This window comes from Gastrolobium bilobum, unplaced genomic scaffold (assembly GCF_033153095.1).
Source record: "Gastrolobium bilobum isolate Gb01-03AN ecotype WA unplaced genomic scaffold, APGP_CSIRO_Gbil_v1 utg10499, whole genome shotgun sequence".
NCBI lineage: Eukaryota > Viridiplantae > Streptophyta > Magnoliopsida > Fabales > Fabaceae > Gastrolobium > Gastrolobium bilobum.
This window is the reverse complement of record NW_026897582.1, coordinates 192,898-210,382: the sequence shown is the minus strand read 5'-3', so window position 1 is coordinate 210,382 and position 17,485 is coordinate 192,898. Positions and strand designations below refer to the sequence as shown.

The 17,485-nt window shown below is 32.7% G+C and overlaps 1 protein-coding gene across 1 annotated transcript; it reads left to right on the top strand.

The window, feature by feature from the left end:
* The first annotated feature begins 11,222 nt into the window (after positions 1–11,222).
* LOC133308280 (quinolinate synthase, chloroplastic) lies at positions 11,223–16,170 on the top strand. The gene is made up of 7 exons (XM_061508888.1): positions 11,223–12,201; positions 13,113–13,397; positions 13,632–13,847; positions 13,973–14,152; positions 14,663–15,175; positions 15,477–15,638; positions 15,719–16,170. Exons 1-7 carry the CDS (start codon positions 11,473–11,475, stop codon positions 15,782–15,784), a joined length of 2,151 nt encoding a protein of 716 aa, XP_061364872.1. The 5' UTR covers positions 11,223–11,472; the 3' UTR covers positions 15,785–16,170.
* Positions 16,171–17,485: the final 1,315 nt, after the last annotated feature.

Here is a 17,485-nt window from a genome sequence, read left to right as displayed (position 1 = left end):
TTCGTAGAACAATAGCTGTGTTGTGTGTACAGTAGGCTATTGGGGGTTTGTGGACCCTAGTTTGATGAAGTTGAACTTCTGTAATAAATGAACTAAGTCAGAATCAAGTGATTAAGGACTTATGGCTTGGTATGGAGCCTTAAGACGCTAAACGTATGGAAAGGCGTTGTCTTTAAGTTATATGCTTGTGTTGTTTTTTTTTATTGATATAGTATTGGTCAATAACAGATTGTGAATCTGCTGTGTTTGGACTTTGAGCTGTGGACTCTTGGCTTTTGGAGTTAGCTTGCAAGGTAAGCTTTCGTGTCCTCGGTTTAGCCATGTTGTGGTTCCACCATGTCCCATGGGGTATGGTTTATGCATGCTGTGTACATGCTTTTGGATATTTGATATGTTGATTGAACTTTACATGTAATGGCTTTTAATATGCATGTGTTGTTTCATCTTGACGGGAAGCCTGAGTATGTAGCGCCATACAAGACGGTGTACCGGGGCGAATGCAAGTGGTACTTGCACGGTGTGTAGGTGATAGACGTATACCTGCAGTCTCTGGCCATTAGATTAGTATTGACACACATGGCATGATTATCTGCTGCATTGCATTGTTTTAGAAATGATAAATGATAAACTGCTTTTGAACTTATATTGCACATGTAAGTGAGCTTGGGGTGGAAGATCCTTGAGGACTCACTGACTTACTGAGATTTCTAGATTAGAGATCTTACCCCACGTTTGGGGAATGCTTATTTCAGGATCAGGTAGTATGGGTACTGATGCCTCAGGCGGCAGGAGGCCGGAGCTTAGCTGATTATGTTTTACTGCTTTATGTTAGCATGACTGGATATTGATGCTGATTATGTTTTATGCCTTTTATCATTATGTTGTTGTTGAGATTGATGTTGGGCATGTTGCCTTATTTGAGTGAGCATGGGGATTGTCCATGACACTCTCTGTTAGTACTTTTTAGATTGGAGTTGTATAAACTGTTAGATGGTCCGTCTACATTGTTGCAGTTCCGTGACTAGAGCCACACTTATATTATCTATGTTATGAGGTATTTCAGTTAGCTGTTTTATTGCAATTACATACAGGCGATGTTTTATTAATTGAGTATTAAGCAAGTTGGTAATGTTAATGGCATCATAATTAAAAAGAAAAAGTAATTCCGCATTTTATTAAGCGCAGCTTAATACGATATTATGATAACATTACCGGATATATACGGGGTGTTACAGACATAGTGTTCCCCTTATGACATTGGAATAATGTTAATCATAATTTGATTATTATCAAGGATCTGTCCAAGATATGGATATTTTAAATTGGTGGAATATTTTGATGCTAACTATATGATATGCATCTCTTTGTGGAAGCAAAGATATTAAATAAAGCTTTCCGCATACAAATGGATATTGATAATTAAATTACAAATGAAAAGTTGTGCCTGGATCATCTCTTCCACCCCTGTTATGAGGACATTGATCCACTTGTACCAAGGGCTGACTAAGTTCTGGTTCCAGACTTATCATCTAGTCAAGCAATTGCTTGACATGTGATGAAGTGATTATCAATTGCCTCACCTCTTGTGTCATGAATCCTGTTGCTACCACATAGTATAAATATGTTAGTAGATCATCATAAAAACCATCGATATTTAATAAGCCTAATGGTTTTCTATGAATGTTCAAGATTTCCCATAATCCTCCGGGTAAGGCAATGAAAGCACTGACATATTAAAACATGTACCACATTTGCTGATACATGTTAGACACCTTCCAATCTATACCTATGGTATAAGCAAATGTGTTAGGATCATTTGATTATTGGAGTCTAATGCCTAGAACGTGGCTTCCTCAATTGGCAACGATCGATGCAACACTTTCGCTTAAGTCTTGTATCCCTCCTCCATAGACGAGGTTAATGCCTCTAGTAGCTATTTCTTTTCCACGATCATTGGCTTCCTCATTATACACTCTAATTTCCTTAATTGTTCTAGCAAAAATACTTATTGCTTTATAATTATAGGTTGATGATTCTACAACAATCTCATTTCTCTTTCCTGACATTGTGTTGGGAATGTGTTTACTACAAGATAGTATATGGAAATGACTTTGTTGGAAATGAAGCTTGCATGAGCAGGTATTTATAGAGCCTGGGATATAATGAAAATCTGCTTGGAAAGACGAAAGGTCAAAAAGTAAAGGAATTCGTGAACGTAAACAATTATTAGCATGAAGATTTTGACAAAATCTTATGCAAATACTTTTTCTAAGTTTGTTTAGCGGGTATATGACAAGATATGTCAAATAATAATGAAAATCCACATAACAGACAAGAAATGAAATCTTATGCCTGAATATGAATAGTAGGGCATAGGAGATTTATTTGACTTTAAAGGTTGTAAAAGCTAGGCCTAATCTTGGAAGGCTATAAAAGCTAAGCTTAGTCGCTACTCCCTTAATAGATTACTTTTACCAATGAGAGCGAATTAATTATGACTATCCCTGAGGATGGAACCTTGGAGGTTTATTACTATATTCTTTTCATTTGCTAAGTTTTTTCTCAAAGGATTTTTCTTAGCCAAGGGTTTTTAATGAGGCAATTAGTGTAATGCTTTGGTAGCACATGTCATGTAATCTTTTTCCTTCGCTAGTTTTTTCCCACTAGATTTTTCTAGCAAGGTTTTAATGAGGCATGAATATTAGCACAATGATGTCTATGAAAAAATGTCATAATCGGACATTATTATAAATTACTATGGGAGAATATTAAGATAGCCATTATGAAAAATTGTGATTGTTGCTCTATTGCCTTAGCTCCAGCAATAGCTATATGGCTTAATTAAGGGAGAGTTATACGCACTGTACTCTTTTTTTCTTTACCAAGTTTGTATCCCATTGGATTTTTCTTGGAAAGATTTTTAACGAAGCAATCTAAATTAGCATATAATAATATGTGAAAATCCAAGGGGGAGTGTAATGAAATATATTGTGGATGTTTCACCTCCCTATCAATTATGAGCATTTGCACATGCAGTACTATTAATAGGTTACTGTTCATACAATTACTATTCATTCGCGTTTTATATATAGATACTGTACATGCACGAGATTACTGTTCATGGTTACGGTGCATTCACGAGATTACTGTTCTTGCACAAGATCATTGTCCACGTTTTATACGTGGTACTGTGCGCGTTTTATACGCTGTCATTGTTCACCCACAGATTTATTATTCATGGTTATTGTGCAAATAGTGAAATTTTTATTTCTATAAATATAAGCTTCTCCATTGTTTTTTTTTTTTGTAACGGAAAAACTAAATACATGAACTTTCAAGTTAGCTATTATACAGTAAGTGGACGCCGTCAGCCTTTCAAGTTACTTCCTTTTACCCAAATCATTTTAAAATGAAAACAAATAAAATTTGGTGCCCTATTAATGGCTTCAACTCAGTTCACCCATAAATCTGGAAGAAAGCCCAAAAGTGAACCTCGCTCAATATGCTAGTGTCAAAAGAAGTTTAAGCTATATATGTTAGAGGAGGGATATTCTTACTACCAAAATTTTCTACTACCAACTCACTACCTATCTAATCACCATTGGATCAACATTTTCTCTTTTTTCAAAAACTTTTTAGCATTCTCTCTCTTTGATTCAATGTTGATTAGATAGGTAGTAAGTTAGTAGTAGAAAATTTTGTAAGTAAGAATATCCTCCCTCTATATGTTATATGCAATTGGCTTTTGTGAATGAAAATTTCAAAAGATGAAGAAAATTGGATTTTATTACTTGAATTATAAAATTCCAAAACATTATCTGCATACTAGGTTTAGAGATAGGTTATTCTACTTACTATTCTTTCTGCCTACCACTCTAAAACACCATTAGATCAGAATCTTAACTGACATTTACTTTTCTCTCTCTTCTTGAAATTCTGATCTAACGATATTGGAGAGTGGTAGGCAAAGGTAGGCAGAAAAAAATGGTAAGTAGAAAAACCTATCCCCTAGGTTTACTTCCAAAGATGCATTCTTCCGTTTTAAAATGTTAATTGTTTTAGAGAACAAATTTTGTTTCAATTTATTTGTCAATTTAATAAACTTTATCTTTTTCTTGATATATATATATGGGATAAGTTATTCTACCTACTTTTTTCTGCCTACCTTTATCTATTACTCTAAAAAACCATTAGATCATGATCTTAATTAACATTCATTTTTTTCTCCCTTCTTTAGATTCTGATCTAACGGTATTGGGGAGTGATAGACAAAGGTAGGCAGAAAAAATGGTAGGTAGAATAATATATTCTTTTATATATATATATATATATATATATATATATATATATATGCATTTAAGAAATAGCACTAATAGAGCAAAATATATATTTTAGTCAAATATAATTATATTTCTCTAAAATTAAGGATATTTAATGATTGTATTTATTTATTTTTAGTAACATAATGATTGCATTAATTACATAAAAAATATTCCAAACGAACACTTATTATTTTTGTTAATTTGATTCATTTCATTTTTGGTTTAATTTTTTTTTATTTCATTTCATTTTTGGTTCAATTTTTTTTATTTCATTTCATTTTAAGTGATTTTAAAATTTCATTTCTAGTTTCCTTTAATTCTTAGCTCATTTAATATACATTTTTAAAAATTGGTATATTAATTATACATATAAAATATGACTTTTGCAAAATGTTTATATATTAAACCATAAACATGTTAATTTTATATTATTATTTTAAATGGTCAATTTATTATAGTAATAAATATACAAATTATATGATATACAGCATTATAAATGTGAACACAAAGTACAAGTAAAAGTTTATATAATAAAAAAAAAGGAAAACAGATAAAACAGTAAAAGAAACATCTCTTTGAATTGTCTAAACATAATAAAATATTAACTCATTTAATGCGACGTGAAAATAATTTTTTTATATATTACCTAGTAATATATAGACATCATTAAAATTTTAGACTTTCTAAATAATAATAATGATAGGTAATTTTTTTTAATAATTTGATAATACATTATCACAGGATATAAAAAAATTAATAGTATATCAAAATTAAATTAATAAAATATTCCCACAACCTTTTGACGACAATAAGAGGTACTTAAAATATATGTTTATAGTTTGCAAACCTTAAACCCTACATGTGTAAATGCAAATTGAATGTTGTTCATAAATAGTTTTAGCAAAATTATAAATTGATTTTTTTAACATAATTTAAAGTTTTAAACCAGAATTTGAATGAAAATAATAAAAAGAAAATGTATTAAGTCAAATCATGATTTGTAAACTATCAAGATTTTGATGCGATGGTAAACACGTAATATTCTTAAAAACTACATAAAGATAAAATTAAAAAACAATTATTAAGAGAATTATCTTAATTATAACCGAATGATAAAGTAACCTCATAGAAATACTCGAATGTCCTAATGAAAGAGAGAGAGAAATACTGATTTACAAACCATGATGCAAACATGGATTGTATTCTACGACCTCTGGACAAGGTTAGGGGACGTTTAACCAAATTTTTATTTTTTTTTTATTTTTTGGTACAGTGAAGGGGCCAAGCCCCAACGTTTAACCAATTTAGTTTACATGCACTTTGTGTCGCAGTAAGCAGGGCCCAATCCCCAGAAAAATGCCACTCACTGCCTTTTTTTTTTTAAATTATCGGTTCTTGATATTGACCGAACCAAAAACTGCATCGATTCTTGATAACACAATAATTGCAAAGGTGAAAATCTTGAAAGCCATCCTTTGGAAAGGCCCGAATCACCGACTTTGCAAAGTTAGAGGTAGCGCACACTTGGAAGCTTTGACTTTTCTTTCGCTTTGAAATTTTGGTATTCTTTTTATTTATTTTTTTGAGGAAGAGGTTATAGTTATTACCTTTTATTGTTATTACTTGTTATTACTAAATCATAACCGTTGATTTTCGTCAATCTAACAGTTATAATTTATTGGGTTATACCTTATTAATTAATTATTAATTTCCAATATATTGTAACTGTTAAATTGACGAAAATCAACGATTACAATTTAGTAATAACAAATAATAACAATAAGAGGTAGTAAGTATAAACTTTATTTATTTTATTTTTTTAAAATGAAATTTTGGAACTTTTGTAAAGTTGTAGCGAATAGAATTTTTGTGCTTGCACTTTCCTCGCCAAGTCGCCATTCAGACTTTTTTTGTGATAAAATCAAGTATTCGGCGTTCAAAATGAGATTGATTTTAAAATTGATTTTAAAATAAGTAATCTTTTTCAGATTTTTTAAAGAGTATGATCAATTTTAAATATAAGATTCATAAATTTTTTGAAAATATATTTATATTTAATTTGCACCAGCCCGGAATCGAACCCGGGTCTGTACCGTGGCAGGTTACTATTCAACCACTGGACCACTTGTGTTTCTTTTTTGAGAAGGTAACTCGATGTTTTCGTAAGAACAAAAATTTGATACTAAGAGCTCAACATAAAAAGAGGTAGAGGTAGATCGAAACTTACTTGGGGAAATGTGGTAAAATAATATATATATATATATATATATATATATATATATATATATATTATTACTATTCTATTTTTTATTTTTATTTTTACTTTTATGTTTCTTTTTTCAATTTTTTTGTATCTTTCATTTGGGTTCATCTACCACCGATTCTAATTAATTTGGAATAAAGGTGTTGTTGACGTTGATGTTGATATTTATATTTAATTTATACTTCCAAAAAGAAGTCTACTGTATTATTTAAATAAATAATTCTTTTATATTTATTTTAAAATATTATTCTCACACACAAATTAACTTTCTTTTTTAAATTGACTCTTTCAAAATTAATTTTATGAAAATCTAAACAAATGACAATTTCTTTTGGAGGCTAGGAACATCTAATGCCTCTTCTTTGAAGATTTCTTGCCATTTTTTGTACTTATTTACTGTCTTTTAGTAAATTCTCAAATCAAACTATTAGTCTATTATACCACTCATATACCTATTTAATTTTTTTATTAACATTTATGATAATGGATTTTAAATATAAAAAACACTTGGCTTTTTATTTTTATAGAGACGCAATGATTATCTACCAAAAAAAAAAAAAAGAGAGACGCAGTGATCAGTGATAAGGATCACTGATTATAAAACAATTAACCCCGTTAGCAACTCCAAACACAATTTCCCCCATTCAAATTACACAAACATTTCAAAATGATTAAAGAAAGAGTGGCCTTTGTCAAAGAAAACAGAAAGAAAAAAGATGTAATTTACGATGATCAATGTGTAAATACATCAAAATTGCAGTTGTTCACTGGAGAGAGGTTTTGCCTCAGGTCCATTGGATAGGGGTGGTGGTCATTACAGGAGATGGTGGTGGTGGTAAGCTGTAATTTAATAGGGAGTGGGGGTGGTAGGGACTTATATCGAAGAGAAGAAGAAGAGAGAAAGAAAGAAAAAATTAAAAGGTACCCAAACGACTTCGCTTTTGGTGCTGCAAGTGGGAGAAAAGAAGGAAAAAATAAATAGGAGGTACTCAACGACGTCGTTTTTGGTCCTACATAAAATGTGAGTCAACCACTTAACGGTACACGTCAAACACGTTACTGACACCGTCATAGTCAAAGGCGGACCCAGGGGAGGGGTTAGGGTTGCCACCGCCCCTCCCTGATTTTTAGAATTTTTTTTTATTATATATATAATTTTGGGTTGAAAAAAATTTATTTTGGACTAAAAAAATTAATTAATTGAGCTGAAAATTTCAAAAAAACTTAAACAAATACAACTTAAGAAATTGAAATTGTAGTTTTTTTTTAAAGGAAGGAGCAAACTTTTAGGGCTCAAGAAAAAATTTCAAAATCAGGCACACTTGATTATCAAGAGGGTGACGAAAATATTGTCAAAGAAGACAACAACAAAACACACAAACAGATGTTTCAATTTTTTGAGCTAAATATTGGGAAAGGAAAAGAGCCCGCATCCATTGTCCAATAGAAGATAATCAAGATCAGACTTCAAAATTGAATGAAAAATCAATTTCTTGATGATTCTTTGATTACATATGTTGAAATAGAAATTGTTTTGAATTTTAGCACAGATTCAACTATAGAAGAGTTTAATAATATGAAAAAACGTAGAGCAAGAGTTAAGTGAATTGACCTTAAATTTTGTAATAAAACTCTTTCAAATTTTTTATATTAAGTTCATATATGATTGTATGTACTTTTCTTAATAATAAAAAAAAAAAATTTGCCCCCCTCTATAAATTTTTTTGGGTCCGCCACTGGTCATAGTTCAACTAATAGAAGGACTAACGTGATACTATTTTTCTAAAATTAAGGACCAAAATAAGCCTTTTTATTGTTGGAGACCAAAAAGAATTTCGTGAATATTGTCAGAGACAAAAAGAGGTATTTACTCTTAAAAAAACAGAAGTCATAAAAAAAAATTCTATTTTTTTTTTAGATGTTAAAAATTTTCTTTTAAAAAAAGTAAAAGTCAAAAATCAAATATTTTTTTAAAATCCTAAATAGCTTTAAATTTTATAAAAAAACATTTTTAAAATAAATAAGAAATAAAAAAAAAACTTTTTTCAAAAGCCCATTCAAACATTCACGGGAAGAACTTAAAAGTTCAAAGCAAGAGCTTGTTTGACCCTTCTCTTTCTTAAGCTAATACTAAAAAAAATTAAAAATTAAAAATAAAGTTATAAACTGTTTGATGATTATATAAAAATTTAACTTAAAAATTATTATTTTAAAAAAAAAACACATTTCAAAAAAAATCTTATACAACTAAAAAAATCTCCCTTTTGTCTTTTAATTTTTTTCATCATAAAAAAATTATTTTTATTATAAAGGTTTTTGTAAAATCCAACTTGGACTAAATTCTAGTTATAAGAAGATGAGAAGCTAAATATGTGAATGTAACAAATTTCAAGCACGGCAATTTCCTTATCCATATGTTCTTGCTGCGCGTGCATCAATTCTTTTATATTACATGCAATTTATGTGTCGAATGTACTAAGTTGAAAAGTATTTGTAATACTTACCGGTATAAATTCCAAAGTTATGGGAAATGAATATGGGAAAAGTGTATATCGTTTTAAAAGATATAAAGTTATGTCATTTTAATTGAGAGAAGGAGATAGATAAAGGAGGATAGAGAGTATACAAAAAAATATAAAGACGTGAGTCACACCTCTTTGTGATAGTGAAATGATATAAATTGTGTCAGGATAAACACTTTTTCCATGAATATATTTACGTCGATATCATGATCCAAATTTATATTGTAATCCAGAAATGCAAAGGCTCGTCATGGTCGTCACTCGTCACCATCTACTAGCATTCTTAATAGCATGAATATTAAGGAGAAATATCATTTAAAACGTCAGTGGGTTATGCATAAACAACGGTCATACTACCCAAAAGTGTCCTTATCTCCGTGACACCTCTCAAAAAAAGCTAGGAACATTAATAATAGGTACCATCTTTTCATGAAATATTTCATTTCTTTAGAGTATTGTGTCATAATTTACAAGATTGCATGTTCAAAATTTTGATTGGATTTAATGTTTCATAATAAATATAATATCTCAAATATATATTCTACGTCATTTGTAATTTATGACTTGCAAATAAGAAAAAAACATTTAACTCAAATGTTTGATTTTATATTAATTATTTTAAAAAAAAAGAGTAAACACCCTTTTTAGTCCCTGTCAATATCTACGAAATCTTTTTTAGTGCCTGGCAATAAAAAAGGACCAAATTGGTCCCTGAAATTACAAAAAAAAGGGCCATGTTAGTCCTTACGTCAACTCCCAAATATGTAGAGTGACCCCTTTTCTTGTACTTTCAGGGACCAATTTGGTCCTTTTTTATTGTCAGGGACTAAAAAGGACTTCGTAGATATTACGAGGGACTAAAAATAGTGTTTACTCTAAAAAAAAAAAAATTCTTCAAAAGTCAGTTAGTAGAAAATCAACTTCCCAGTATGTGTAAAAAAATAAAGGGTTATATAACTATTATGTAGTATGTGAAAACTTTTTTTCCTCCAGACACAAATTCGGATGAGATTCATTGATTTTTTTTTTATACTTGTTTTTGCATGATAAATTTTTTTATTCCTGTAACATGATAGTTTTATAACTCAAAAATAAATTAGGAAGTCATTATGAGGGAAAAAAAAGTAACTTGTCAATGTATTTTTTTAAAATAGTATTAAAAACTTGATTTGACAAACATTGACCTCCAAAAACTCAAAATAAAAATTAAGAAATAATATTCCAACATAATTATTTTAAGAATTAAAGTTAAAAAAAAGCCTTAATTATGCGTATGTTTGTATGTATATAACAATAATAAGAAGAAGAAAAAAAGTCGCTGTCATGATCCTATAAACCCTGCATGAGAATATTTTTAGTTTGAAAATCATGACGATAACTCATATAAACCACTGGCATTATTCAATTTAATCCCGATTGTCCCCCCTCATCGACGGCATCTTATCAAACACATAAAATGACGATAGACATGACCGCGTTAACACCTATTCAAAGTCATTGTTAAATTATAAATGTGATCGTTAGATAAAGTGAAAAGCATCACGGAAATTGGAAGCAAATAAGAACTTGTTTTTTGCTTTCCATATTTTATCAAATGGCAATTTTCTTTTATTTTTACTGAGAAAATGTCAATCTTCACATATAATAACTGTTATTATATTATCTATTTCATTTATTTAAGGAAATTAATTTTCTTATTTTATATGAGAAAATTTTCTCATGTTACATACATAATATATGAGTAGAGTCCACAAAAAAGTGATAAGATAAACAAATTAAGATGAGACCCACTCATGTATCGTGAATGTAACATGAAAAAAATTTCTTATATAAAATAAGAAACTTTTCCGTTATTTAAACACATAAATTCCCACAACTTTGTTTAAGTGTTCACTAATAATAATAAAAAGTTAAAATCATCCTCAGTTAATTATGCTCTGAAACTTTTACCAAGAAAAGTGCTAAAATGGATATGTGTAAAAGGACAAAATGTAAAAACAAATAATTTTTTTTGGTAGAAAAAACAATTAATATAATTTGAGGGAGGTTTATAACCTATAAAATCAAATAATTTTTTTTTTATATGTCTATTCAGAGAATGAATATTTCCATGTATATATTTTGAAATTTGGGCACATATAATGTTATGGTATAAAACGAAGGAAGAGAAAAAGAAAAAGCGATTATGGCGACCTTTTCCATGAATCCATGATCCATCCCCTTTGGACCTTTCATTTATTCGTTGCCATTTTGGCGAGGGTGCTGTTCTATATGTTCTTGTTCTCAACCACTCTTTGCTCTCTCTCTATTCTAATTTCTAAGCCTCCAATTTTGCTCCAATTCAACCCATTCACATTCATTTCCCATGGCTGTGACGACGACGACCGGTGCCTCTGCCTCTGCCACTTTCTCTATCTTTTCAATGTCTCAAATCCCAAATCCCAAACCCTTCATCCTTCAACCCCTTAAACCCAACCTACTCTTACCCTCTCTCAAATGCATTCAATCCCATTCAACCCCATCCAAACTCAACCCCGTTTCATGTTCTGCGCTCACTTTCTTCCCCTCTGAAACCGCCGAGCTTCTCGTTCCTTCCAAGCTCAGCTTTCTCGCCGACGAGTTCCGGTCATTGCCGGAGCCCGTCGACCGGGTGAAGCGGCTGCTTCACTACGCGGGTCACATGCCGCCGATGGACGAGTCGGCGCGGGTTGACTCGAACCGGGTCATGGGTTGCACCGCCCGGGTCTGGGTGGAGGTTAAGATCGATGGTGAAGGGAAGTTGAGGTTCGTCGCTGATAGTGACTCGGAGATAACGAGGGGTTTCTGCGCGTGCTTGGTTTGGGTGCTTGATGGGTCTGAGCCAGAGGAGGTTCTGAAGGTAACCACCGATGACTTGGTGGCTCTGAATGTGGGGTTTCCAATTGGGAGTGGGCGTTCGAGGATGAACACGTGGCACAACGTTTTGGTTAGTATGCATAAGAAGACGAAACAGTTGGTGGCTGAGAAGGAAGGGAAGGTTCCTTTTGAGCCTTTTCCTTCGTTGGTTGTCACTGCTGATGGAGTTCTTCCCAAAGGTAGCTACGCCGAAGCACAGGTTAGGACTATCTTGCCATTTCCACTTTCACCCTCTATAATTCAATCGTCACAATGATGTCTTGTTCCCTTTTTTTTATTTTTTTATTTTTTTAAGTATGTTTGAGAAACGACATAACTCGTTGTTTCTGGGAGTGATTTCTGAATAGAATACTTTGACACCGTCCAAAACGCTAAAAAGTTATGAAAGTGGAGGATCTGAGTTATGTGGTGCCTCTTTCTGTTACGACTTGCAAGAATCTGATGCTTTTTTTTTTCCCACCCTTCGTTTAAACGAGAGAAGACTTTTTTTTTTTTTTTTGGCCATGATTGTTGGATGGTAGCCTTCCTTTGTAAGTGGGGGTACATGACGGATTCCCGTTAGTGCTTTTACTTTAATATTATTTCCTATTGAAAAAACTGTCCTAGGCCACTAGGATTGGTACACTTTCGAGGGGTTTTTGGGTATGTGCTTTTACTTTAATATTATTTCCTATGGAAAAAACCGTCCTAAGCCCCTAGAATTGGTACAGTGACGAAGGGTTTGAGTATGTTGAATTAGGTGGTTATATGTATAAAAAAAAAAAAAAAAAAAAAGGTCATCTAGGGCTCTCTGATATGCATACTAACCAGAACGTTACACAATCGATGAGGATCCCATATTAATCAAGGATGATATGGATATCGATAGTGTCAAGTTGCTCATACTATCACTTACACAGTCCAAACATATTGGGTTTTTTAGTGGTCACGGGTTCGACCCTTTGTGCACCGGATTTGCCCTTTATCTTGGTTAACGAACTTAAATTTAAAAAAAAAAAGAATGTGTTTACTTCACACCATAATGGATGGCTATGCCCACAAATGCAATAATTTCATGGAATCTTGACCTGACTGCATTAAACTCCTAATTTTCTTCTAGCTTTCCTGCAGGCAAAATACATGTTCCCTAATGAGTTAAAAGTTAATGAACTAGTCAATGTGCTGAAGGAGAAGAAAATCGGTGTTGTTGCACACTTTTACATGGATCCTGAAGTCCAAGGCGTTTTAACTGCTGCTCAGAAGCAGTGGACACATATCCATATATCTGATTCACTGGTCATGGCAGATGCAGCAGTCAAAATGGCAAAAGCCGGATGCCAATTCATAACAGTGCTAGGTGTGGATTTTATGTCAGAAAATGTGCGTGCCATCCTTGATCAAGCTGGTTTTAATGAGGTATGCCTTTCTCTTGTTTGTCTTCTCACTTTTGAAGATAGTCATCAGCAGGCAAAATATATGATGATATGTGAAGCGTGTCTAGAAGATAGACTTGTATTAGTTTCCCATTTATGACATTGGCACAGTTTGTATCATGTCACATGTGCAGCAGTAAAATAAATAAGCAAAGTTCAGTACTTGTGCTAAATGTTAATCCTTAATCCTTAATTTTCTTCTGATAATTATTTGCAGGTTGGTGTGTATAGAATGTCAAATGAGCGTATTGGCTGTACTCTGGCTGATGCTGCAGCTACTCCTAATTATATGGAGTATCTTGAGGCAGCTTCTAGGTCTACTTCTTTGCATGTCATATACATTAACACTAAGTTAGAGACAAAGGCCTATGCTCATGAGCTTGTGCCAACAATAACCTGTACTTCATCAAATGTTGTCCAGACTATTCTACAGGTTCGTTGGATACAAACTTTTTCATTTTCCTCTTTGGCTTTGTAATGGTCATGTGGATGCATCATGTTATGACCGCCACCAAGCCCTTTAATGCTTCTTTCTCAAATAAGTCCCCTTTTATGCAGGCATTTGCTCAAGTGCCAGATTTGAGCATATGGTATGGGCCAGATTCTTACATGGGTGCAAATATTAAAGAATTGTTGCAACAGATGACAAAAATGACTGATGAAGAGATTGCTGCAATACATCCTGAGCACAATCTGAACTCTATTAGATCATTACTACCACGACTTCACTATTATCAGGTAAGATTCTTAGCATGTTTTGAAAAGCTAAGGAAGAATCCACTTCATTTGCAATTGGATTTGCAACATTTGCATGTTGCTCTTCGTATTCACCATTTTGGGATACTGGCTTGGAGTGAAGTCCTTTTTTTGTACTTTTTTTCCCCACTGACAATGATAAATTTAATATGATAAAACCACTCCCATTAATATGATGTTATTCATTCTTATTATATATTTCCCTCTCTGCCCCTTTCTCTCACATAAGTTGGTATGGGCTTTGTTAAATGTTGGGTTTATACAATGTGTGACTTGGAGAGAGATTTGTCAATGCCTGCACTTATGCTTTAGTGATCCTTTAATTTAATTTAATTTTGGGTTCATTTTTCCTTTTATAAAATGTGGCTTATATTAGCTTGCCATCATCTTCTTGTTTGTGTTTTATCTTTGTAGGCTAATACTAATAATATATCATATATGGCTCTATATTCAGTATACTGTTCATTTCATGATTATACGCTCTGGTGGCAGGATGGAGCATGCATTGTTCACCATCTATTTGGTCATGAAGTTGTGGAGAAGATAAAAGAAATGTATTGTGATGCATTCCTTACTGCTCATCTTGAGGTACCTGGAGAGATGTTTTCATTGGCAATGGAAGCAAAGAGAAGGGGAATGGGCGTAGTAGGCTCCACCCAGAATATTTTGGATTTCATAAAAGATAGGGTTCAGGAAGCTTTGGATAGAAATATCAATGATCATCTCCAATTTGTTTTAGGAACAGAAACGGGGATGGTGACTTCAATTGTGGCAGCAGTTCATAGTTTGTTGAAGTCTGCGAAGTCCTCTTCTCAAGGGACAAAAATTACTGTTGAAATAGTATTTCCAGTTTCGTCAGACTCAATCTCAAGAACAACCTCAAGTTTGTCCTCAAGTCTTCATTCTGTTGAAGTGGGTGATGTCGTGCTTCCTGTTGTACCAGGAATAGCCAGCGGGGAAGGTTGTTCTATTCATGGTGGCTGTGCATCTTGTCCATACATGAAGGTAGAATTTGTCATTTAATTTGGATATGGTTAGCTCAATTTATAATCAACTTGAAATCTGCTCATTGAGTGACAATATCTTGAATTACAGTTGGATTAATAACCATAATCTGTAGGTTATTAAGTATAACATAGGTTATTGGTAAGATTTGATAAAAAAAAACTTCAATTCTAATCTTTTTTCTCACCAAGGTTGGTCAATGGTGAATGCCTTATGATTTTTTATCTGGACTATAAGTAATCAAGTTCTCTTCAATTTCATTGTTGGAAGCTATCATCTGATTGTTTCTTTGACCTTTCAGATGAATTCTCTTAGCTCACTCCTAAAAGTTTGCCGTCACCTACCTGATGAAGAAAATATTCTTTCTGCATACAAGGCAGAGCGATTTAAGTTGCAGACTCCAAATGGAAAATCAGTGGCAGATGTTGGTTGTGAACCAATTTTGCACATGAGGAACTTCCAGGTTAGTTTCTTGGTATAGACCTTCTATATTATTGACATCAGTGCCATGCGCTTTCGATTCACCTTTGGATACTTGTACAGGCTACTAAAAAGCTTCCAGAGAAGCTAGTTGGTCAGATTCTTCATCCCCAAGACAGACGAAGATAGATGTGATAAACTTGCGAAAAAAATGTGATGTGCAGACAGAAATATGTGCTGCTGTGTTGTGAGAAATTCCAAGTTGCAATAAACGCTAGATCTGCGCAAAGTTTTTTCTTCTAGCATGGTAATGATTGCTGCAGCCAGTTTTTGTTGTATGGTAGTTTCCCCTTCTCATAGGAAGCTTCTAACACTGCTTATTTAGATAAGATCACAAAATATAGTTTGATATCAGATATAGAGAAATGAATCAAATAGCATTTTTGGCTTATCCCCCCACTCTTTTTTTTAATATTTTTAAATATACAGCTCCGTGCGTAGGGCTTTTTTGTATTGGACCAAGAAATGCTTATCGCCCCTCTGTTTAAGGCAGAAGTCCAACCCTCTATTTGTCATTGTAGATTCCTTAATTTAATTTTTCGGTAATTTTGTCTTGTCATTTTAATGCCAATTTCTTACCCTTTCTTCCGTTTTTTTACTGCTAAATTTGTTTATTCATCTTACCAGTGTTCTACCTAGTGTTTTAAAACCCGGGTCAGACTCGCTGAGTCGACCTAGGTTTCAGTAACCCGATTTTAAAACCTGGATCGGACCGATTGGGTCGACTCGTGTTTTGGTAACCTAGTGTCCTCACCGGTTCAAGCTGGCCATTGGATCAGTCATGTAGTTGAACCGGTATCAACCGGGTGAATCGATCATGACCTGCGGTTCAACCATGTAAAATGAATTTAAATTTTGCTGCATCAAGAATTCGAACCCATGTGGAGTTGATGGAAGTTGCAGCATCTACCACTATGCTAGAGTCACTTACTTGTCATAATGCATATTTTAATATATTTATTATATAATTTAATTAAATTCAGTTTAATCTGTTGAATCACTAACCTATTAACCCAGTATATTGATTGAGTTGATGATCGGGTCGAATTTTAAAACATTGGATCTACTAAGTAGTGTTATCAAATTTGAACTGGTCATCGACTTGGTCGGGGTACTAGATCAATGAGTCACTGGTTCAATCACATAAATTAAATATATATTGTAAAATATAAAAATATAAAATTAAAAGCATTTTAGCTAATAATTAAAGTTGATTTAGTGGTAAGTGTTATAAGTTATATTCACATCTAGGTTTGAATCTTATTAGTGGTATTTTTCAAACATTTTTTTTTAAAATTTCAGAAAATCAGTTTTTTTAAAAAGTAGTGTTTGTTTAATATTGGTTGAATCTAGTTCACCGGTTTTATGCCAGGTTAAATGCATAATTGGTCCAATACTTAAACCGGATTAGTTAGGGGCAAGGAAGCACGGACACTTGTAAAAACAGGAAGAGTCGGGTCCGACACGCTCCGACACTGCGACACGCTCCGACACGGTGTCGGACACGCGGTTGACTTTTTCCGACACGTTGACCATTCCGACACGCGAATTTGACCGTGTCCGACACGGTCAAATGGCATTTTCGTAATTTTTTTTAAATTTTTTTTTAAATTTTTTTTAAAAGTTAAAATATATTAATAAAGCTTCCACCTGATCATATCAATTTTGTCTTTTTTGTCTTTTTTCCCCTTAAGTAGATAAGAGATCATCTCAGCATCATTGTTGTCAATTCCTATCACGCTCTTATTGTATCTTCTTCTCTCTGATCTCTCTCTAATATGATTTGATCTCTCTATCTGATATTATATATCTCTCTCATCTCAGTTCTTA

Excerpts from the sequence above, each read along its gene's own strand:
- LOC133308280 (XM_061508888.1), top strand. The coding sequence starts at position 11,473 with ATGGCTGTGACGACGACGACCGGTGCCTCTGCCTCTGCCACTTTCTCT. Across the intron at positions 13,848-13,972 it reads TTGTCCAGACTATTCTACAG|GCATTTGCTCAAGTGCCAGA; the intron begins GTTCGTTGGATA and ends CCTTTTATGCAG. Across the intron at positions 15,639-15,718 it reads TGCACATGAGGAACTTCCAG|GCTACTAAAAAGCTTCCAGA; the intron begins GTTAGTTTCTTG and ends ATACTTGTACAG.